Source organism: Vanessa tameamea, chromosome 9 (assembly GCF_037043105.1).
Source record: "Vanessa tameamea isolate UH-Manoa-2023 chromosome 9, ilVanTame1 primary haplotype, whole genome shotgun sequence".
NCBI lineage: Eukaryota > Metazoa > Arthropoda > Insecta > Lepidoptera > Nymphalidae > Vanessa > Vanessa tameamea.
This window is the reverse complement of record NC_087317.1, coordinates 8,456,599-8,479,956: the sequence shown is the minus strand read 5'-3', so window position 1 is coordinate 8,479,956 and position 23,358 is coordinate 8,456,599. Positions and strand designations below refer to the sequence as shown.

The following is a 23,358-nucleotide window of genomic DNA, read 5'->3' as shown; positions in this document are numbered from 1 at the left end:
AGTAGAGATTCGTTTATTATATATTTATTTATATGTATACTTATAGTCTATTTTTTCAAATTTCAGCATAAGTAATACCAATTCCGTTTTGATATGATAAAGTCTTTGAGGTACGAATTCACACTCCATGGCTTTACGGTACAACAGTAAAATTTACGTAAATTATATGAATGCCTTGAACTCGGTAATCAGTAAAAAGTTGCGATGTATTTCTTATCAAATATGATACTTAGTCATTAGTCAGGAGATTAGTCTAAATTACAAAAATCAGACGAACACAAGTAAGCCGATCGAATAGTGATAAGACACTAAGATAGTAAACGTTTCGAAATAATAATCTTTATCAGACGCTTCAGTAGCAATTAAATTATACGAGTAATTGCTTGAATTTACTTGAATATTAATTATTTAATATGTTAACATGTTTAACTTCTCTATTAATATCAGTGGGTGTTGTATTTATTTTTCGATTTATCAATATGAAGTATAAACCGGCTATATTGGGTATTTATCAACAACGAAACAAAACTTACTGGTTTAAGTTTTTATTTATGTATTCTTTTCTTAGAATTAGACAGGTATAGTGAATTATTATTATATCACACAACAGAGTTTTAATTAAAGTCTTTGATAGCGTAATCAAAACTTCAATGAATCGAGTTATCCCTATTAATCCGCGATATTGCAGGATTTGTTGACTAAACTACACTTTATACTTCTACTTTAAGCAAGTTTAGTTTCATTATACCGCCAAACGTTAAACATTTCTGTTAATTTAAAAGTACTAGAGGGTAGCACGCAAAACTTCTCGTTTATTCAACAGATTTTTACAAATTTCGAAACCCATGACAGGTTTTTTTTTTTATTTAATTTCATTGTAAACTGGCGACGTCTTTTCGCAAGATTTACATTTGTTTTTTTTATACAGCCATTGCCCCGCCCTCTACGTGGCTAGTAACTTTTTTCAGCTCTCTAAAATTAATTATTTGGAACAATAACAATTTAATAAATTGCAATCAGTAATCCTTTTTATTTTTCTGCATATCTACGGCTGGAGCCTTTCAAAATGAGACTATAACCGATTTTTTATGTGCAGCTATCGTCCCATAATCACTGGGACAAAATTCGGTTTACGCTATTATTATACAAGTCAGTGTAATAAAAGTGACATAACATCTTAGAACCCCTGGTTAAAGTAGCTTTGTTGGTGGAAGAAATGGTTAATACATAGAATACAAGTGCATTGGACGAAAGTGACCATTTACTATAAGGTAGCCTATTAGTAATATTTGTTAATTTCAGGTTATCACATATCTGAAAAGACTATTAGCAATAGAATCAGGTCGTAGTCCTGACGGAGTTGCACATGTCCAAGAACATCACGCGAAACTAGAGCAAATATACAAATTGGATGACCATACTTTGGTAAAGATAATAAATATATGTAATATGAATGTTTATAGAATACATACTGAGCCATTATATTACTAATTTAGGGAATCGATGGCGTTTACTATAATGGAATGTCTGAAAATGGAGATGCTATCATTTGTGGATTAGCAAGAAGGCCACATGGAATCTGCGATTCTTTCTTATATATAAAGGTATCACTTAACTTTTTGTATTGGATAAATTTCGTATTTCTTTCTTTTATTTATAGATCGATTTTATATAATAACATCTTTAGATCTGTCAGTATATTTTTAAGCTTTGGTATAGAATACACACAAATTGAATCCGTGATGAATAAAATCTTTTTAAAATATTTTTGTAGATTAAAAATGAGCCCCTTCTTCTGACACCTAGACTTCCAGATACTTATGTGCAACGAACAATGGAGGACGAGGATGATTATAGCGTTCAAGGAATTAAAATTAAAAACTTTATACCTATGCGCACTTGGACGTTATCTTACAATGGAGAAATGAAGTAAGTAATTGAACTTTTAAATAGTAACGTATTTTTAAATGAGCTTAAGTATAATGCAGTTAGTCCAAGTGTTTTTATTTCGCAACCAGCTTTTTTCCTAATCTTATTTCTAAAAATAGTCAATTATATTCAATTAACAAGTTGCATAAAATGATTACCGATTATATACGTTTTTGGAGAGGTTTTAAACAATTTGCATTTTATATTTAATAGTTTACGCATGGCTTTGCTCTTATTTTATAGAGATAGTAAAGGTCACATCGGCCCATAAACTACGAGTATCTTTAGGCGATAAATCACGCTGATAATAAAATACCAATAACACAACGTACACATTTTCGCATTTATAATCCAAGTCATAATATAATGAAGAATTAACTTTGTATTGTAATAAGCAATTCCTTTAAGAAGTAAATACTGAAGCGATTAATCATCTACAATAATATTATAAATGCAAAAGTAGCCTATCTATCTGTCTGATGCTCTTTGACGGCCAAACAATTGAACCGAATTTGATGGAATTTCGTATGAAGCATGCTTGAATTCCAAGGAATGCTTTTTAATTTTATGTCTAATATCTGACAACCAAACCCTAAAATGTAAATGAAGGCGCGGATGACAACTAGTTTACTATGCCCTTGGAATTAGAAATTAATTAAATTAGCTGTTTTTTAATTTGGATTCAATTGATACTGTAAAAATATAGGATTAATAATAGATCGCCGTTTGCTTAAAACATATTATCATATTAAAGCAATGCTAAAATAATATACATTGATGTAATATTTAAGATATAATCGTGGCGACTTATAGCTGTGCATTCAACATTGATATAAAAGCACTGTTTCATGTCCTACTTTAGTATATCTAATATAAATGGATGCATCCATTTTTATACACTAATTTAATTGCAAGCGAAACGTGATCATTTTAAGTATAAAAAATTATGATACGATACGTATTTATGAAGCGATACGTATTAAACTGAAATAAAGCGCTGATTAAAAAAAAAAAATAATTGAATGGAGACAATTTTTTATAAACAATTTCGCTAATCTAATGAATTCTTCACTCAAATATTTTCTTACCATCAGTAGTACCATCCTAGCTTACACAATTATTTTTTACCACTTATGTTAGTATTGCTAATAAAGTTCGTTAACTATAGCCTATTCCAATGGAAGTAGGAAAAAAGTTAAACAAACCTTAGATTTACGAATTTCATGCGATTTGCTAATAACTCAGCTATATTGTGCACTACTAGGAGTTTTTGATTAATGTATCTTTATTACACTTAATTACTTATTTCCACTAATTCAACTTTCAATATTCCGATAACAGTTTCGTCGACGTTCAGAACGCCATTTTTTCGCCAAATCCATAGTGAATGTCATAGATTAATCAAGTTCTTAACCAATGAAATCGCGTCAATTTGCTGTCAAATGTTGTTTATTTGGCTTTTTTCCTGTTTTGGTTGGAATAGAGCATTCTAATATCAAATATTTCATTGTCTGTGTGTTTCTTTGTATTACTTTGTTCAATTATTAGATCTATTTATTTATTAGTTTTGCTAGCGATTTTTACATAAAATTAATAATTAATTAATTAATTTTTAAATATAATTTTATTTTAGGCCAAGAAATGATATTAATAAAACGGTAAAAGTGACAGCTGATCTCATATGGAGCGCGCAGTGGGCGCCGTTCGAGTACGACACGCAGATGTCACCATACAGCGTCGCCGACGACATGGCGAGGGAACCTTGGTCGAGTGACTATTTTGAACTTGTTAAGAAGTATGGTCACTACTAATTAATTTCTAAAAATACTAGTATGTTCATTAATTTAGCATAAAACAAAAAATATCACGTACCGACATCATTGGTTGTATCACCCGGTCCTATAAAGTCACGATATAGCCTTAAATTTTCTTCTGCTGCTACAACGACGTCATTGTTACTGATGTGCAGTCTGGATAAACATTATCGAGACATATAATTCACCAATAATTGCTTATCTGCAAATATACTTTTAAGAAAAACGAAAGTTTTTATAGCCTATTGCAATATGCGCCTTCACAACGAAAAAGTCACCATTTTCCTTTGTTCCTTCCCTCAGTGGCACTACGTTAGTCATACAAAGCCAAATTGCCGTACTAGGTATCGACGTTCGCTATGACCTTAATCCAAGGAATTATATCGAGGCTGTTATCAAAACAGCTTCACGGAAACTCGGGGTCATGAACAAGGTGCGGCGTTTTTTCACGCCACAACAACTGCTCCTGCTGTACAAAACGCAGGTGCGGTCTTGCGTTGAATATTGCTCGCACCTCTGGGATGGCTCCGATAAGTACTTATGGAAGCCTTGGACCGGTTGCAGCGACGTGCGGTCCGCATTATTGGCGACGTAGACGTCACAAACACCCTCGAAAACGCCATTTTTTTTGTAAATCAATTACGAAAATCATAGGTCAAGCTCTCGAGCAATGATCTTGCGTCAATTCTCTGTCATGTGTTGTTTATTTGACTTTTGCCCTCTTGTGGCTGGAATATTATATAGGCGGTTAAAGTTAAACAGACAATGAATGACGAGAACTATGATACGAAATTTGATTTACAACTATTTTACTGGATATCGGTCTTAGAGTACTGACGTATCAGATATATGTCTCTGATCTTTTCCCGAATATTTCATGTGACTTCCTATATTTCTCTTCACTACCTAACAGATAACACAATTTAGCGCTTGAAACAACTATGTGGTGTGTGTCTGGATCAGAATCCATGACCTTCGTAATTTGAAGGACTTTTATATTACAATTTGGAAAATAATAGTAAAGTAATGCATGTATTATTCCGAATGTGATTTTTCAGACTCCATCAGACGCATTATGAGCAAATGGGATCCCTTACCGGTACCGTGACGGTCGAAGACAACACGTACAATATAAACATGCCGTGTGTCAGAGATAGAAGTTTCGGTATTTATGATACTTATACAAATTATTACATAATATGCACTTTTTTCACTCGACTTCAACGAATTAATTAAAATAATAGTAGTTAAGTCAAATGAAATGAAAAACTTAATAAATTTATTATTAAAAAGACCACGTTGTTGATCGTGGTTAGGAATATTTGAGTACCAGTGGCTGCAGATATTGAGGTCTTGGGTTCAAATCCCAGGTCCTGTTAAAAAATGTGTTTGGTTTTTTGTCACGAAATTCACAAAAGCATTCTAAAGTTTGGAAGTACTACGTTCCTCGGAAAGCACATACTATACTTTGATCATGCACCCTTATCGTGGTCCTGTCGAAATATCTCTTATCAGACTTTGATATTAGTACTAGTAGAGTGCACCTGCAGTACAAAGTTGCACAATCTCCAGCGCTTTCAGTAATTTTTGAGATTGTACGTCCTAGCCAAAATTCGGTGAGGTGACATCTACCGTACGACGTACATATATTAATAAGACGATCTGGTTTACCAATATTTACATGGTATCTAACCATTATATATCTTTAACAGTAATTGACACTAAATTATTTTTTAACAGGACCTTTGCGCGATTGGCGTAACTTCCATCGTTACGTTTATCATTTCGTATTCCTCGAGAACGGCGACTGTATGGCTATTGGAAGTGTTTCGCAACCCGCAATACTATCTCAGTAAGATTTATTTTAAAACGTATAACAGTTTACAATTTAAATCTTGCAAAAAATAATAATATTTGTGATCTAATTGTAAATCCTGTTGTCTTTGATTAGAATATGTATTGGACAGTACGCCAGGCTAGACTTTAGTCTATGCCGGAGGACACTGGTGTAGCAATGATCGGTATGTAGTTTAAAAAGTATATTATAAAAGTATGCCCTTTTAGCCTTACCATTGGATATTTATGTAAGAAGGCAGATCAGAGTGTAGTTGCAGTGGATGCATCCGATTTCCATCTTTATCAACACGGAGAAAACCAAATACTTCCCAAGGACTATGGTTTTACATTTCAAGCTGGTACGAGTATTTATGTTATATTTTATTTTCGCTAAACTGTTACCTTATGACACCTTATCATTTATTCTACTAGGCATTTAACAATAGTTTTTTTTTTGTTGCTGTTCGTATATTGAGTGTTTCTATAAGTGTTATAACATTATATCGACTAATTAATGTTTAAAATATTACTGATTGGTACATTCCTATTTAAATTCTAGGAGGCCAATCATACGTATTGCGAGTAATGTTAATTGATGAAGATAAGTTTTACATTGGAAAGGATAGAGAAGCAAAGTTCTACGAAAGATGGAGCAACGTTGAAGTGAACGGTGTTAAAGGAAAGGCTTGTGTGGAATGGCAGTTCAATAATACGCAAAAATAAAATCATAACTATTAAAATGGATTATCATTAAAACATTTTTTATCTATTAAACATACATAGATTGAATTCGTTTATAACAAATATTATATTAATTCAAGCGTATTTTACAATAATAACAGTATTAGTATTATTATTGTAAAATACGTATATTGAATCCATTTAAGGATTCTAAATACGTATCTATATACTAAGACCTGTTGGGAGCGAATATTTAGCGCTCTTATGACTAAGAGGTACCTTAATTTAGTCTTAACATTTATTAGGGGATAAAAGATTAAATAAATAAAAACACAATTTAGCGAGAAATATTAAGTATATTTAGCGTTACACTTTATACAGAATAGTTATATTATACTATGACTCAAATATGGACTAGCAAATTATAGCGTCGTCTTGACATTTTAAGATAATGTTAATGGTACATATCACGGGAGTTACTTACTTTAATTATTATAATTGCTCAAGAAACATTTCTAGTTTCTATATAATAGTAAAAACTCGGTACTACTTGCAAGATAATTTCCATTCATTTCATATACATTTTCAATAGAAATTGTATTAGTCTTCTATAAAGTCTTAATACTTCGAATTGGCGTAGAATAAAGCGCAGCTTACTTACATTGTTATAAAATTCATATTTATATAACGCAATAAAAGATAATAAATTTAAAATATTAAATATCGAATATTTAAAATTATATACGAAACTTACTAAAATTTTGGTCACTATACGTACTTCTAAGAGTAAAAATTGTGCATTCTATAATATTAAATTTGGAACATTGGAACACATAAAAATTAATTTAAAAATAAAAACTTATTTAATCTGTGTATAAAAACAAATAAAATTTAATATATCGTCGCCAGCACCAAATAGGTGTGCAAAATTTCAGCTTAATCGAGCAGCTACATTATAATTCGTTTGTAAGTTCTGACCCATATTCTAATAGATTTAATTAAATAAAATCTTGTAAAATAGAGAATATTTAAAAAGTCATAATGCGAATCAGTTTCTTAAATACAATCCAATAACCGAAATAAATAAATACGTAATATTGTTCAACAACAGTCTTCTTTCGAAGTTATTTTAATTTGCCAATAGTCATCGATCAATTACCATGAAATCATCATGGCTTTAATATTATATTAAATACAAAAAAAAGACAGTCTCGTTAGTTGTCGTATTTAATATTAAATTCTTTATTTGATGAAAAATAACACACTCTATTTATTTTCTTAATCAAGATCAAGTACTAAGTTTTTCTGTGACGACAATTTCGAGTTACCGATTTGGATTCGATTCGAATCGAATTATATACAATTAAAAAAGAATAATAAAACTGTTTTATAGCAAATACGAAAATCATTCATTAGGTTACATAGTACGGAAGACAAATAGTTTTTTTATTTGTAGCGTCGGCAGAATAATATGGGTCAAAAATTCTTACAGCTGATTAAAAAAAAAACGATTCTGTCTCGAAATTCACCAACAAAAATATAAAAGAAATAACTTAATATCTCTAAGTAATTTTAAGGTTAAAATACAATTTAGAATTGCACAACTCAAAACATTAATCTTCACAATGTTGTATTGTCTAGTAGTAAAAAATATCCAGTTATATAATACATTCTACATGATTACAAATATTCAAACAATTCCATGAAAGTGTTACATTTAATCGAAAAATCGAATACAAGTAAATACTACAACAATTGTTCTTCGAATAAAACTAAATATAACTAAACTAAATCACAACACATACAATTTTAATGACATTTTTGTTGCACTTTTTTATTAATATAATAATATATACGATATTTATTTTTATTGAAAAAGATTTGATAATTAAAATTATACCACATTCCTTCATTTAACTAATTAATATTGATTTAAAATAATTTCATACAGAATGTCCAAAAACTATTGTTTTGAAAAGCAAAAGAACATTCATAAGTCCAGTATGCTAATAGAATAGAACATTTAAATAATGTTTAATCACGAAAAACGGACATTACGATATGCGAGTTCCATTTTAGAGGCTTTACCAAAATCAACTTCTTTGTCCATTGATTCAAGATCTACCGGATTTACGGAAGCAGATTATATAAATCTTTGGTGTGGTTACAAAAGACGCAATTCGAGTTTTGGTAATTTACGAGCCACTGTATATCAGCCGTGTTGTAAAAGGGTGGGGGGTAACCACCCATATTGAATGTTTGAGATATTAGAATTTAAAGGAAAGTAAAAATTAGCCAGAGAATATTTAACTAACTAACTTTGAAACCGAATACTATTGCCGGAGTTATAATACATTTTAACCTTTTTTGATAAGCTAGATTTTAGGACAGGCAGAGGGTCTGTGCCCATACAGCCTTTTTATTTTTCTTGGATTAATAGATCATCAATTTAATAATATAAATATGTATTTATAAATTTTGCTAACAATTATGTTGAGATATTAATAATCTTAATTAATATTGGATATTTTTTTTTCAAAATATCATACATTGTTTTAGTTTTTTTTTTAAATTAATTTTTATCTTTTTCGCGACTTCCGAATATATTTTATACATAAAAGTATTTTTTTAAAATATAACAGTAATAGTCGCTCAAAAGCTTTCACCTATATTAGTTAAAATTGAGAAATTTTAATCACAAATGAAATAAGAATTTTAACTTTAATATAAGAAACACTAAACAGGATTGTTCATGTATAACAAATAATTAATGAAACGACATGCAACTAAACATAACTAGACAACGTATAATTATGTTTGAGCCAAAGATGTATGTTTTGGAACTGTTACAAATCACATCATTCGACGAAATTCGAAGTTACGCTTATTAAAATCGCAAAATTTAATTTGCATAAAATTTTATATGTAAACGTGTATACTTTTCATCTTTAAAATCATAATTATAAACGAATATTTCGTATGACTTTTTACCGTCAAAGATGCTTTGACATTTAATAATATTTATTTTATAAAGAACATTATATGCTATTGTAACCTTGCTTATGGAATGGGTCAAAGACTAGAATAATTACTAACTAAAAACTATTTCGCCTACAATAATGACTTAATAGAATGTATAACGTGTTATTATCATTTTTATGAATTTATTTATTTTGCTAATTTAATCTCAAGAAAGGTTTTTTTTTTAATTTTGCTTTGTAAGCCCCATTTGTATTTATGTTGTGAGTCATTGACTCAATGCTATATTATCTGTGAATAAACCAAACTTCGACTAGAATCATTATTGATCACAGCGCATCATTTAAATGTTTCCAACATTTCCCAGTTAAGTAACGTAGTAAGGCGGGAAAACCTTAACGATTTCCCAACATGTGTTCACAGGTATATTTCATTATAAATATTAATATTTACATAAATTACAGATGGTTTTATTTTCTAGATTTTTTTAGAATGTTTGTATTTTCTATGAACCTTTACTTTCCTATTTTATACACGTAAGTATATCCTTATAAATACATTACCGAGCTGTTTTATAACTAGAAATGTACACTCACAAAGAGAAATTATAATTTTATATAGCAAGCTTTAAGAAAAGCTTAACATTAATTAAACGAAACAAAATATTTAAGCATAATATTAAGAATCGAAATATTTAGTTCATAGACTACAGATAATAAAATATTTACTTTATAATGCCACTTTCTGGATACACTAGTTTAAAAAAAAAATTTCATAATAATCTGTAGCATTTTCAATTATATAGAAATAATAGTTTATAAGTCCTTCCACTAGGTGAAGGTAATATTAACAGGAAACATTTTCGCTAATGATATGAATAATAATGGAAAAAAGTTATGCAATAATTTATGACATATACAATATTTGCTAGAACAATTAAAACACTGACAAAGATCAACATAATAATTCCCAAATAAGGGTAAAAGATACAACTCATAAGTATGTAGAAAGTCGATACATTGGACCCAGTATTGGATGACTATCGATTAAAAAAAAAAAAACGTTGGTTCAAATATTTGCACCAATATTTGGAAGATTACATCCAAGCCCGTATTTCATCATAATTTAATAAATATCATTGTTATAAATTTCCTCTATATATGTGACAGAGCAAGAGACGAGACGTTTAATTAAAAGCGTGACGTATGTAGTAGAAAAAGTAGTGACGATGGAACGTTCAAATATTACGCAAGCAGATTAAGAAGAGGCACGGTATGGAGGGGGGGGGGGGGGGGGGCGAGGGAGACTGTGACTTTTGGTGTTTGTGAACATCAATAACATCGAAATTGATGCTATGGAAAGAATGAAGAAATAAATATGGATTACAATGCTTCGTTAATGCAATAAATATATTTTTCTAATTACTATAATAATATATAGCAACGAAATACGTAGTATACGCGCCACGCGCAAATAGGAAATAGGAGTAGAGAGCGGCGGCGGAGAGGGGGGCATGACGTCATCGGAGAGCGTTTGCAGTCACGCCATACATCGGTCTTACACCAAGGTAATGACAAAATTGTTATTTAAAATCATTCGTAAACTAAAACAGTAACAAAAATAAATTTTAAATTTAAACCTTTTATAAAACCGTTCACTAAGAAATATAGATAAAGAAAGAGAAGCAAAGATCGCCCGTTTCACTTGAGCTTCTCTCAATGTTTTGAACGTACAAAATCATCAAAAGATAACTTACGTAATATTCGAACGCTTACTAAACTTACTAAACGTTGGCACAAATATTTCCAAAACATTAATACTAATATACAAATATTTGAACAATTGTCTAGGGATACTACCTTACACAGAATACAATAATTTAGTTATGAATTTATTTCATTCTTAGCTACAAGTAATATAATTGAAAATAGTTTTTGTAGGAAATAACTATTTTAGTAAATCAACATCGAATACTGTTTATTTAAAACCTCATTTATTGACTAGAGTTATTTTAGTTGACGAAGTTCTCACTTTGAATATTTTTGCATGTTATTTTTATAATAAGCTATAATACTGTGAAGCTAGCCTATACAGGTTTTTAAGGAATACATTTGACACTATTTCCAGTCATTTTTTTTTAATGTGTAAAATAAAATATAACTCTTGAAATGTAAATAACTAATAACAAAATAATCTTTGGTTTATTAACACATGATGTAATTCTATAACTAAAATGTGTTTATGAACTTTGTTTTTTTTTTTTTTATATATCATTCGCTGATTTCTCGTATACCAGTCTCAAATAGGTAATACTTAAATCACAGTTCAAACATAAGTCCGAAAATTTTCCAAAAAAGTTTCGATAACGGTATAATTATTCGTTAAAGTTTAATTAATATTATGATTGTTGTACTGGATGTAATGTATTATACGTTTGTTTACTATTGAATATTGCATATGGCGGACGTACCGGGGGCGTGGTCGAGAAGCGCTCGTCGACGTTTTATTCCTTCTAAATATACTTCACGATTGAACAAACCGGCGGCTAGGGGCACACTGAAATCAAAATATTTAATATAGATGCGCTCTACATAACTCATTTCTTAATTTTAATAAATAAGAAATAAGTATTTTGCTGAGATTGGTGATTGCGGGTTCAGGCCAGGCAAGCACTACTGAATTTTCATTTACCTAATTTCTGTTTATTATCTTATACTAGGCGTTGAATGAAAACATCATAAGGAAACCTGCACGTGTCTAATTTAAATGAAATTCTGCCGCATGTATGTCCACCATCCCTTATTGGAGCAGCGTGGTGTAATAAGCTACAAGCCTTCTCCACAAAGGGAGCCATAAAAAAACTTTTAAAAGTTTGCTAATGTTTTAGATTTTAGTTAACTTCATAATTTTATAATTATAAGTACTAAAAAAGGCACTGCAAGATACAAGAACCTATTCAATTATGTTATATTTATAATGAATAACTTACACATCAGTGCCGGGTCGCAGAGCGGCGGAGAACAGAGCCCACACGGGCTTGTGGTCGCTGGTCACCACCGACTGCACCGAGTTGTACGCGATACACTTGAGGCCGGACGGGACGGGCACGCTGCTGATACGACGTAGACCTGGAATTTTAATTATTGTATACAAGTAAACATAATATATATAAATATATATATATATATTATTTATTTGTACTTTGCGCAAGCCCGTCTGGGTAGATATCACCCACTCATCAGATATTCTACCACGAAACGGAAACATGTAGTATTTATATTTCTTACAGCGCCAATATCTATCGGTGGTTCAACTGACCGTCAACCTAACTTTACAATATATATGTGCTGTCCACCAAAATAGTATTATTATTATTGAATAATGGCTTTAATTGCCGAATGCTGTTTTTGCGTTATATTGTCCACTAATTAAGCACGCTGACGTATTATTGAAGTTCGATGTATGTGTGATAACAGTTGGTAAATTAACTATTATGTGCGCTGGAGAATATTAATTGTCGATTGTAAGTGCATAGCTTTTAAGCTAATCATCTTGTATTGATTCCTATACAATAAAATGAGAACATTTTCAACACATCATCATATAGTTATTAAACATAGTTTACAATGCAGTACAACACAATATATATATATATATATATATATATATATATATATATATATATATATATATATGAAAAATACCACTTCGAGATACTATGGTTAATATAGCATGTTTTACAGTAGGATTTTTTGATGTAATCAAAATCAAAATATACATAGAAGTAGGCTTTCACAATCACTTTTGAAACATCGCCTTAGTAAAGTAAAGCTACCACTAGACCACTAGTATGTAGATTGTACCAAGAAGTACCAGCAACAATCTCTCTTTTCTAATATTTACCTGAAAACGCAGAGGACGAATTTGCAGCCATGGATTTAGCTTTGAACAGTATTCGATCCGTGTAAGCTGGAACTCTTTGTTTACTGGACGTGTCGAACTGTTGACTTCCCGGGTCATACTAAACAATAAAAAAAAAAAAACATTTAAAATTCCATACAAACTAACATTACTAAGCAAGGCTATAGAAAGAATAATAACTAATAACTGTATAATTTTATATAAATAAATAATATTAGGACGAACATTTATTGCTTTTCCCAAATTTGATAATTTATATACATTTTGGATAATTTGTATAAAATTACTTTATACTCTATATACAACACAAATAGAAAATAATTAAATAAAACATGGCTACAGCCTGAATAAAAGAAGCGTACAATTTTGGCGACTTTATCGCTATATAGCGATCTCCTCCAAGCAGCGGTGTAAGCGATAGTACATATAAAATGAGATGGGTCGTGCTGTAATAATAGATACAATTTTATTTTAAGCATAGAACCTTATAGGTTGGTGGAAACGTAATGGGAGCTTCACGGAAGTCTCTAAAAGCGGCGCCATCTTCGAGCACCGCAGTCAGCTGATCCGCGTGCAACAGCCCGTGCGGCAGATTCGGCGGGAGGGGGAACTGGTAACAATAACAACAATGTCATAATTAAATCTTGCGATCGCATTTTCTCATTACATTGTTTTTTTTTTATTCGTAGCAGGTTTTTGTGATAACAACAGTAAACAACATGTATTATATTGTTGAATGAAAGTTGAAAAAAATTAAATAATTCCATACTTGTGTTTGTTCGATCCATCTTAATACAGCGGCTCTCGGTTCTCCAAGTCTAAAATTAAGATCACCACACCAGAACACGTAGTCAAAATTGTTAGTGACATCTGTAATAAAAAAAAGTATCTTATGTTATTTATAAGCTGTGCATGATTAACTTTAAATGGCAACACTTCTCTTGGCGTAGCGTATTCACGTATAAATACATATATTTGCGTTTGATTCACACATTGATGCGTTGTGGTTCTATTTTATATAATATTGGCTTAATTTGTACCAATATTTATTTTAGTAAATACGTCTCACTGTTTTAATTGTAGCATTTTACTAACACATTTAAGATTGAAATAAGAAAATTATTTACATTGATCGTTCCATTTTGTTCAATAACACATTAGCATACTGAATTTATTCGCTCTAAGTGAGGAAAAAATAAATAAAAAAAACAATCAAACAAATAAAAAAAATCACTAAGCGTACAAAAAGCCGAGTAAAGAGGCGCCTTTACAATTATCTGACTGTAATATTTTTGAGGCAAGATTATTAATAGACAATTATATTATGTAACATAAAAAAAAGACAATGAACCTACGTCATATAGGAACGAAGGAGAGAGATTGTTGTGCCTGTAAGCTTAGCTACAAAAAAATACCGACGATATTGTTGTTTGGCCTGACAAAATATTTATGGTTCATCTCCGACTTTGTATGTCACAGTTTTATTGACTCACCTTTACTCTTATGTCTGCAGGGCAAATTTTTAGGCAAATCAATCGACCTTATTATTCTCTTGATATCTGACAATCTTTCCTTCACTTTTTCTTGATGAGCCGTTAGATGAGCGGTCACAAAGAGAAATGTTGAACCAAACAATGCAAAGGATATTGCTACGGCTCCTTTGGTACGAAATGCAGTACCGGGACGGACAGAAAGACTCGCATCTTCGGGTAGCGAACAAAACCATATAAGATCTCTTCTTATAAATACCGTCAAATGTATTGTACCTGAAATTATTATTAACTGACATTTACATCAAGAATTGCTAATTGTTATTCAGAATACACTCGTGTTTCCTTTTGTGAGAAAATGTGTTAACGTGATTTAAGTAAAATAATTCTCTAAGCTTCTAGATCATACGCTCAAGGAATTACTTTGCAAACATTATCAATTATTACGTCATAATATTGATTTAATTATTCCATGTCCAGGTTTTCTACGAACTTATTTGCACAATACCATTAGCAATTTAGATCTCCACTTTCTGAAACGCTGATCAAATCCAGTTTAACTCATTTGGCTTTAACTTGAACACTCATTGGTCATCTATTATGTCCTCGCCTCTCACTAACCAATGCCCATTTAGATTATATTTAAACTTCTTAATGTGACTGATCACTGTTTCAGAAATTGAAGATCAAGTTCTGGTCAATTTGAACATATAATAATATAGCATTCGTGTCTACACCGTGAGTTAAAATCTGAAAAATAACCGTAGAATATCATCAAGATATGCATTTGTTTTTAATTTAAATAGGATTAAAAATAGCAATTACTTTCTGAATTAATCTAGAACTATCAAATAAAACCAACTTAAAATGCTCAAGCAATAATTACTTCATATACTAACCCGTAGGTAGTGGTTATAGAAAATATGTTTAAAAAAAAGCTTATTGAGATAGGATTCAGGCATATTTTACTATTATTATTTCGGAATATATGTAGATACGTTAAACGTAAATTAGTAAGGTATATTATATTGATCTTTATTTATAAATGCGTATATCTCATTGTGCAATAAATTAATATTACTCAAATATATTACAGTTAATTTATATATAAAACTTTTTTAATAATGTAAAAAATGTTTGCTTACGTACCTCGGTATACGTTATCTTTTTATGACAAAAAGTAATTTAAATACCTATTATATTATCATATCTGTGTATATAACAAACATTGTTTATATTATCGATCGATTTAATCAATTGATGCATCATTGAACAGATAAAACCTGTACCGTCAGACTTACATTTACAAACAATGGAAGGCAATGGAAGTTGATGAATTCATCAAGCAAAAGCAGCAATGTTTAATCAATTTATTTATTATACATTTTCCTGAGTGTTACGTAAATCTATACTAATATTATAAATACGAAAGTAACTCTGTCGGTCTGTTTGTCTGTTGCTCTTTCATAGCCCGACCACTGAACCAAATTCGATGAAATTTGGTACAAACAAGCTTGAACCACAAAGAAAACAATAGGCTGCTTTTTTATGCCCAATACTTGATCAACTAGAGGTTGAAACGACAACTAGTAGCACAATAAATGAATTAAAATATACTAAGACTTTAATTTTATACATAATAACAGAACAATTTTGTATGTTATCAGTGTTTACTTTTTGACTTGTGGCACTAACTTAGGTAATGCATGACCGTATGCGTTTCCTAGTATACTTTTATGGATCATATCTATGGTTAGCCAGTGGCTTAGCTAGGGCAACGGTCCAGTTGCATAAGAAAATAATTGGGCGCTCATTCCCTCTTTTCACCACCTCTTTAACTATATTGCCCTCCAAAATTAGAGAGCAAAAAAACATCTTGTGAGGTCAAGGTTTTCTAGCTGCAGGAGCTGGCGAGTTGGCTAAACCATTCTTTTCAAAGCTAAGGTTAGAGGGTCCCCTGAGCTCCGGGACCCTGGTGCCACCACCTGGCCCTACGGTAGCTTCGCCACTCTGTTAGCATTAAGAGAAATGTATGGTACATCGTTTTCGTGACAATAAAAACATAATAACTTACCTAAATAATATGAGTGCAGTAGTAAATGTGATGGACCCAACACTTCTTGTATAGTGATTTCCCATTCAGTCCGCTCTGAAAAGGATTCTTGGGTGCCAATCGCAAAAACATCTGGTACATGTTTTACCTCATTGGGGAATATAAAATCAGCTAATTCCCTGAAGTTCAATATTACATTATATTAGATAATCAATTTTTTCAAGTAAAGGTGGTCCACACTAATCTTAAGTGAAAAATTAAATAGAGAGAAGAATCATGGAATCATTAAGCTTTTTCAAGTATTTTATTTGATTCTAATTCATTTCATATTTGATATTAGGAAAAGATCACAAGAAATTTATTTTAGTGAAAATTTGACATATGCATTTAATTAAGTTGCTTATCCTTTACCAGATATGATATGATGTTAGAAGGCTATCATTTATCTAATAAAGAGAAATAACTTATAAATCAATTTCTATTTAAACATACTTTGGAGGTGCCTGTCCATTCATATTCCAGGTACCGACAAATATCTTCACTTCCCGATCTGGGAATACATGTTCCAACTCAGCAGCTCCGAGTAAAGAATGTGATGCCAATCTTCCATATAAATAGTTTCTATGAGAAAATGAAAGTAAAATATTTGACATAGATGTTAGTTTTGCATTGTTTAGAATGGAATCAATTATCAAAAACAAAAAGGACTTTTTATTAATAAGCAATTGTTAGAAGCATATAACTCTCTGAGCAATATTAATGTTAACTGTACCTTTGCTTTGCTTCCTGTGTGGGTATAAGACGCAACACCTGTGCAGCAAGCAGAGAATTACGAACCAAGCTGTCAGTGCTCCCTGCGCGAGAAGCTGATCTTGTTATTGTTGACTTACTCCTTATAGTGTTGCATGACACAAATATGGACAGTACATTAACACATGAGAAGGCAGTTTCAAAACACAAATTAAAAATAATAATAACTTACCTTCTCTTACGATCTAAAGAACTACTTCTATCACTCTCGGGTGAGGACGACTGATACAATGGCTTTGATTCATTGGATATCAAGTGATCAGCTGATAACCTTTTGACAAATAATTTACTTTTCGGCTTAATGCCTTCAAATGAACCTGAATGTTCAAAATATTTTTTTGCATCATCACTTTTTGGAAAATTCACTGTTACTTTTGGTATTTCTTCACTTTTCGTTTGAGAAATGGTATGATCACTTAAACTATTATTACTAGAATCATTTATTGGACTGCTTGGTCTCGAGTACGAATCGTCCTTAGATCCGTGGCCTTCCACTAAGCTCTTAGGCCGAGATCTTCTAAAGAATGTCTTACAACATTTTTGATTACTATCGTCGTCATAAGTAGTTGTGTTTTGATGAATTGTTTGATGATGATCAGTTGCATGCCTCGTATTATAATTCGAATAATTATGAGGATTATCAATACTAGTTTCAGAGTTGTGAGCACTATGTGCTATAAAAGGGTCAGCAGGGGACATTGGGCGTGAGGTTGATTGACTAAATTCTTCGTTGGAATCTGTGTCTACATAGCAGCCAACTTTTGGTGATTTTTTCACAAATAATCGTTTCCGCAATGACAACTTTTGTTTGGTCCTGGTAGGTGATGTTGTCATGTTTGGTTTAAAACCACTTTAACAAGCAATTTAAGTTACTAATTACATTTTTACTAAATATAGACAACATAACCTATAACAACATATTTGTGTCATTATGTCATTTTCAATACTAATGTCAATAAATATAAAATCAAATTTTGCTGAAGAAAAATACGTTCAAAAAACTTTTATTTAATAAACTCACAAAAGCTTTTAGTTCCATAAAATTTACATAAAATTTTGTGGTTCTGCCACTCAAATACATCATAAAATAGTTTGTATTAGATTTGTTACCACGGAAACAGTGGAAACAATAAAATAAAACAACCTATAGTTAAACACATAAATAATACTTACACTTAATTTAAAAATAATACCTAATTTATAAACAAATAAAATTAAATGTTTATATTATTATTATCTACATTATACTAATAGAAAAAATGTATATAATTTCAAAGTGAATTTCAATTGTAAGTGAAAAAATTCTGAAAAGGTAAAAGAAAATTTTATTTTTTTCAATTGTTTACAATTTTTAATAATATTTGTAAGAAATTAAATTGTATATCATTTGGGTAGTAAAGTTTAAAACACTGTAAAATTAAATTACAATATTTGTAATGATTATTTTAAATTTTAAATCTCATGTGCCAGGTACAAGCAAGTTCGTACCGTTGTACATAGGATAAGGAGATAAATTTCCATCTCCTACGGGTTGTATTCCATCACCTGAAAAAGTATAAAAATAAAAGGTATTACAAAATATGTAATGATCTATATGAAAAAATAATTTATAAAAATTATAAAATTGATTCATTTTTTTTATTTTGAAGATGTATTAATTAACCGCATTGTAAGATAATTCATAAATGTAATGTTTTGTTGACAGTACTCTATTATTTTTAATCTGTAGCTATACAAAATATTCCTGATATTATTAATATGTACTTAATTTATAAATGAATACCATATAATACGATTATAAAAGCAATATTGTAATTTTGTGTAGTTTAGCTTAAACTAAATTCTCACTAAAATATTAAATTCCTCACCGATGTTACAGAGGTCGGTAGTACAGGCTCGGTAATAAGTTCGAAAATTTGAATCTGTCACTTCATGATTTAAAAAGTCTGGCGATCCCTCGCATCCTCGTAAAAAACTGACTATCTCGCCTGCAGGGTCCTGAAATATAATTCATATGTTATGTATACTTATAGATATGTATATTTTTAGAAAGTTCTAATTTTTTTGTTGTCCATCACTGTAGATATCATACCGGCACTTTTTCCGTTGTCAAATACCATAAGTAACAGAGATGCCGCGAATTTTCGAATAATGATTAATCATAAAAAAGGAATAAAAAGAAAGATTTATTTGTTATCGAATAAAAATATCGCGCATTTAGTACCTTTGAACGTACTAATAATTGTTAAATACATTTCTATCCATTCCCCATTTTAAGAAGATTGCTAAACGATACTTAATCAATTCAGCAAGCTCTGTTTATTCAGAAAGAATATTTTCTGAGACAAGTTTGATTTATGAAGAAAACCTCAACCGACTTGATCCCAATTATTTTTGCACCACAATTCGCCACTTTTGGAGTTTAAATAAGCAATAATGAGGCAACTCATATGATTAACAAACAGCCATCATCCTAATCTTTAATAAATAAAAAGAAAAAAAAACTTACTCGAAGTTCTTGTCGCATAATTGTGCAATACGTCATACTACATTCTACTCTGATCGTAGAATTGCTTATAGTGAGACAAGCCCTGTTGGTGTCAACGGAAGAGAAACCACACGCGTAGCATCGCAAAGATTCTGGACAAGTTTAAAACGATATTGAAACATTGTATTTGTAATAATTAAAAAACATTTTTTGTTGCCACAATTTATTACAGTTTCGTAGTTATTGCTTTGTTTGAGATTTAATTTTTAAATTAAATAATATTTATTATTATATTGAAGTTTTATGATATAGGTAAGTACCTAATCAAATCAAAATGGTCTGACATCACAATTCCAGTGCAACTATTTCGTAGATAAAAACCAAAACTAAAGCCAATTGATGTTATGTTATGGAGTCATTAGTAACTTGCAAGATAAAATTACTGAGCATATAGTTAAATTATTACTAACCTACAGACTTCCCTAGGGCACAGATAAATACGAGCAAAAATAATTTGGTGAGCATTATTATACACACTCAACGTAAGCTATCACAGAAAGTAAATGCTTCCCTTAAATTCATTATCTAAGTACCTATCTATCATTGAAATCCATATCTTATCGATTCGAATTATTGTTTTGCGTTAATAAATAATAAACGTAATAAAATCACAGAACCGACAAAAGACCTCGATTGTTCTAATCTTTTATTTATTATAAACTAGCTACACGTCCCGGTTTTACATGGATACAATAAGGATCTATGCTTTGAGATTGAAGAACAATCAGAAAAATAAATTAAATTCTTGTCTTTTTTCGGGTTAGGTAAGTTGATTTAAGTTAAGTTAAAGGTATTTGTGATATAGTGTTGTTTGGCGACGCTACTTCACTGATTTTTAAGGTCGAAAGGAAAAAACTGACTTTGTCGATGTGAACGTTGCATTATCACAGATACACGATTGGTTTACAGTAAATAATTTAGTTTTGAATACTCAAAAAACAAAATGTGTACTTTTTACCCTACCCAATGTTAGAAAGCAAAATTATAATATATTTTTAAACGGTGGCTATCTTGACGTAGCTAAGGTGTTTTGAGAAATAGCATTGGATTCCAAACTTCAGTGGAGTTCCTCATTTATCGTCCCTGACAGGAAGACTCAGCTCCGAAGCATACGCGGTAAGAAAAGTTTGACAACTAAATGATATAGATACCGCTCGTATAGAGTATAGATAGATACCGTCTAGTATATTTTGGTTATTTTCACAGTAATATATCATATGGTAGGTACGAGTATATTACTTTGGGGTAACATTGCAGATATTTAATCTGTTTTTATTTTACAAAAGAGAGCAATCCGGTTTATTTATAATTTTGGAGCAAGAGACAACCTCCGGATTTTTTAAAAAAAATCGGAATTTTTACTGTTGCGTCACAATATATTTACAACAATATTATGTATATTCATAGTAACATTGATCACTTTGATAAAATGAGCGATAATCATTGTATGTGCACAAGAAGTAAGGATAAGTTATAACGCCAAGTTTCCGACTCCGTCAAGTCAATAAATCCTTCTTGGGATAAGGTATCCGTTTCTATAATAAAATTTCGCAAACATTTTTAACTTTGTCGTTTCATAAATTCAAATAATTTGTAAAAATACATTGGTAAAGAAGGTATTGTATTCAATACAAGATTATACAGATGATAAAAAAGCGTGGAGTTAATAATTGACTTCCAGGCAGGACATATTATATACATATACATATAATTGTATTTAACTAACATGACTGTATTTTTAAATGTTGAAAAATAGTAACTACTGAGTCTCTTGCCGGTTCTTCTCAGTAGAATCTACATTCCGAACTGTTGGTAGCTTCACCTAATATAGTTTGTTAAACGACGTTTCAAAAGTGCTTGTAAAAGCCTACTTGAATAAAGTATATTTCGATTTTGATGTTCTCGGTGTTTTTTTACTATAATATACATATATTATAAATACCTGAATCACTGTTTATTTATGAAAACCGCATTAAAATCGATTCCGTAGTTTAATAGATCTAAGCGTACAGATGGCAGACGCGATTTTGTTTTATTCTATGTAGAAATAATCGTACGTAAATCAATGTTGTTTTCGTTATTTCTAATTTTGAAAACTATTAGAGTTCTTACAATTTTCCTTACATTTTCAGATCGAACTGTCGCAATAACTTTACTTTCTAGTTCAACTATCCCTATTGAATGCTTTTGCTTTTTTTTGTTGTCCAAATACACGTACTTGGATCCCTGGGTTGTTGTATGGTACGATATACATTAAAAAAAAAAACTTGTAGAGATCGAACTGTCGCAAAAACTTTACTTTCTAGTTCAACTATCCCTATTGAATGCTTTTGCTTTTTTTTGTTGTCCAAATGCACGTACTTGGATCTGGGTTGTCTCATGATTTTTCTTCGTTATATCTCTACGGCTATTATACTAGAGAGGATAATTATCATAGGTAAGCACGTTTTCTATTGAAAGCTTTCTCGAATCTTATAAATTACCTATACGGTAATTATTTAGATTTATTATTCAGTATGTAGTGCTGATTTGTTTCTACGTGATAATCACATGTTAAAAGGTGCACAGGTTAGATAGCAATTATAATAATCGTGTAGCTAAACACAAGTATTTTACTAAGAAAGTTCTATAAACGAGATATATGTATATTTTGTTTTAACTATGGCAACATTTTGAGACACAGAATATAATCATACGCAATTAAGGATGTTTAAAAAAAATATTAGAATGATCCATTAAATTTTTTATTCAATTCGCAATTTTATAGAATTACAAATCAATAGTAACAGATAATTAATACGCTGATTGAACTAATTGAACAAATATATATTATATTGATCATAATAACAATTAACTAGAATATGGAAATGTGGAAAGGTAGGTTGAGCTCATTTGTTAGTCAACCACTGTATAACTTAGCCAGTAATTATTGTTATTAAAAATTCAACATTAATGTGTTTCATTTTGATTGATATGATTTAATCTGGTAACATTTAAAACATACCATATTCGACTCCGTGATTGGTTTATAAAAATTAAAATTTCGAACTTGTACCGATTCCCGTGATCCACTCGCAATCTCCAGGGCACTGGCCGGTGTTTATCTTAATAGCCATTTCACTGCCGTCCATCTGCTGTGAGTAATCGATTGCCAAGCAATTACCGCCCGACGTCTTGCTAACGGAATTACTGAGCGGTTTCCATACAACCTGGATCAATATAGCTTTCTCGATTTATTTACTTGTAGGTATGTTCAATTAGAATTCACACTAGAAAAATATTAGTTTGAAATTACAT

The 23,358-nt window shown here is 30.6% G+C and overlaps 3 protein-coding genes across 4 annotated transcripts; 1 reads left to right on the top strand and 2 right to left on the bottom strand.

The window, feature by feature from the left end:
- The first annotated feature begins 334 nt into the window (after positions 1 to 334).
- Positions 335 to 6,319, top strand: LOC113394976 (uncharacterized). Its single transcript, XM_026632481.2, has 9 exons — positions 335 to 578; positions 1,303 to 1,425; positions 1,497 to 1,604; positions 1,775 to 1,929; positions 3,563 to 3,724; positions 4,802 to 4,908; positions 5,484 to 5,595; positions 5,808 to 5,938; positions 6,139 to 6,319. The coding sequence occupies exons 1-9, from the start codon at positions 414 to 416 to the stop codon at positions 6,300 to 6,302; spliced, it is 1,227 nt and encodes a 408-aa protein (XP_026488266.2). The 5' UTR covers positions 335 to 413; the 3' UTR covers positions 6,303 to 6,319.
- A 5,207-nt stretch (positions 6,320 to 11,526) lies between these two features.
- LOC113395056 (inositol polyphosphate 5-phosphatase E) lies at positions 11,527 to 18,467 on the bottom strand. 2 transcript variants are annotated; one of them, XM_026632597.2, is made up of 10 exons: positions 17,686 to 18,467; positions 17,476 to 17,595; positions 17,196 to 17,324; positions 16,725 to 16,882; positions 14,654 to 14,926; positions 13,930 to 14,030; positions 13,645 to 13,770; positions 13,143 to 13,260; positions 12,229 to 12,367; positions 11,527 to 11,795 (listed from the first exon to the last, which is right to left on the bottom strand). In XM_026632597.2, exons 1-10 carry the CDS (start codon positions 18,345 to 18,347, stop codon positions 11,681 to 11,683), a joined length of 1,941 nt encoding a protein of 646 aa, XP_026488382.1. In that variant the 5' UTR covers positions 18,348 to 18,467; the 3' UTR covers positions 11,527 to 11,680. The 2 variants fall into 2 exon arrangements, with proteins under 2 accessions (XP_026488382.1, XP_026488383.1); XM_026632598.2 differs by lacking the exon at positions 17,476 to 17,595 and having other exon boundaries at positions 11,528 to 11,795.
- Positions 18,468 to 18,906: 439 nt separating this feature from the next.
- On the bottom strand, positions 18,907 to 20,614 carry LOC113395057 (uncharacterized protein). Its single transcript, XM_026632599.2, has 4 exons — positions 20,472 to 20,614; positions 20,023 to 20,153; positions 19,382 to 19,511; positions 18,907 to 19,058 (listed from the first exon to the last, which is right to left on the bottom strand). The coding sequence occupies exons 1-4, from the start codon at positions 20,524 to 20,526 to the stop codon at positions 18,973 to 18,975; spliced, it is 402 nt and encodes a 133-aa protein (XP_026488384.1). The 5' UTR covers positions 20,527 to 20,614; the 3' UTR covers positions 18,907 to 18,972.
- Positions 20,615 to 23,358: the final 2,744 nt, after the last annotated feature.

What these genes read in the sequence shown, in the direction of transcription:
- LOC113394976 (XM_026632481.2), top strand. Translation starts at nt 414, where the DNA reads ATGTTAACATGTTTAACTTCTCTATTAATATCAGTGGGTGTTGTATTT. An exon ending in CTTTTCTTAGAATTAGACAG is followed by an intron (nt 579 to 1,302) that starts GTATAGTGAATT and finishes TGTTAATTTCAG; the next exon opens with GTTATCACATATCTGAAAAG. An exon ending in AATTGGATGACCATACTTTG is followed by an intron (nt 1,426 to 1,496) that starts GTAAAGATAATA and finishes TTACTAATTTAG; the next exon opens with GGAATCGATGGCGTTTACTA.
- LOC113395056 (XM_026632597.2), bottom strand. Translation starts at nt 18,347, where the DNA reads ATGACAACATCACCTACCAGGACCAAACAAAAGTTGTCATTGCGGAAA. An exon ending in CGTTTCCACCAACCTATAAG is followed by an intron (nt 13,261 to 13,644) that starts GTTCTATGCTTA and finishes TTTATTGTTTAG; the next exon opens with TATGACCCGGGAAGTCAACA. An exon ending in CTGCGACCCGGCACTGATGT is followed by an intron (nt 11,796 to 12,228) that starts GTAAGTTATTCA and finishes TTTTGATTTCAG; the next exon opens with TGTGCCCCTAGCCGCCGGTT.
- LOC113395057 (XM_026632599.2), bottom strand. Translation starts at nt 20,526, where the DNA reads ATGCTCACCAAATTATTTTTGCTCGTATTTATCTGTGCCCTAGGGAAG. An exon ending in TTATGCGACAAGAACTTCGA is followed by an intron (nt 19,512 to 20,022) that starts GTAAGTTTTTTT and finishes ATTATATTTCAG; the next exon opens with GACCCTGCAGGCGAGATAGT. An exon ending in TACCGACCTCTGTAACATCG is followed by an intron (nt 19,059 to 19,381) that starts GTGAGGAATTTA and finishes ATACTTTTTCAG; the next exon opens with GTGATGGAATACAACCCGTA.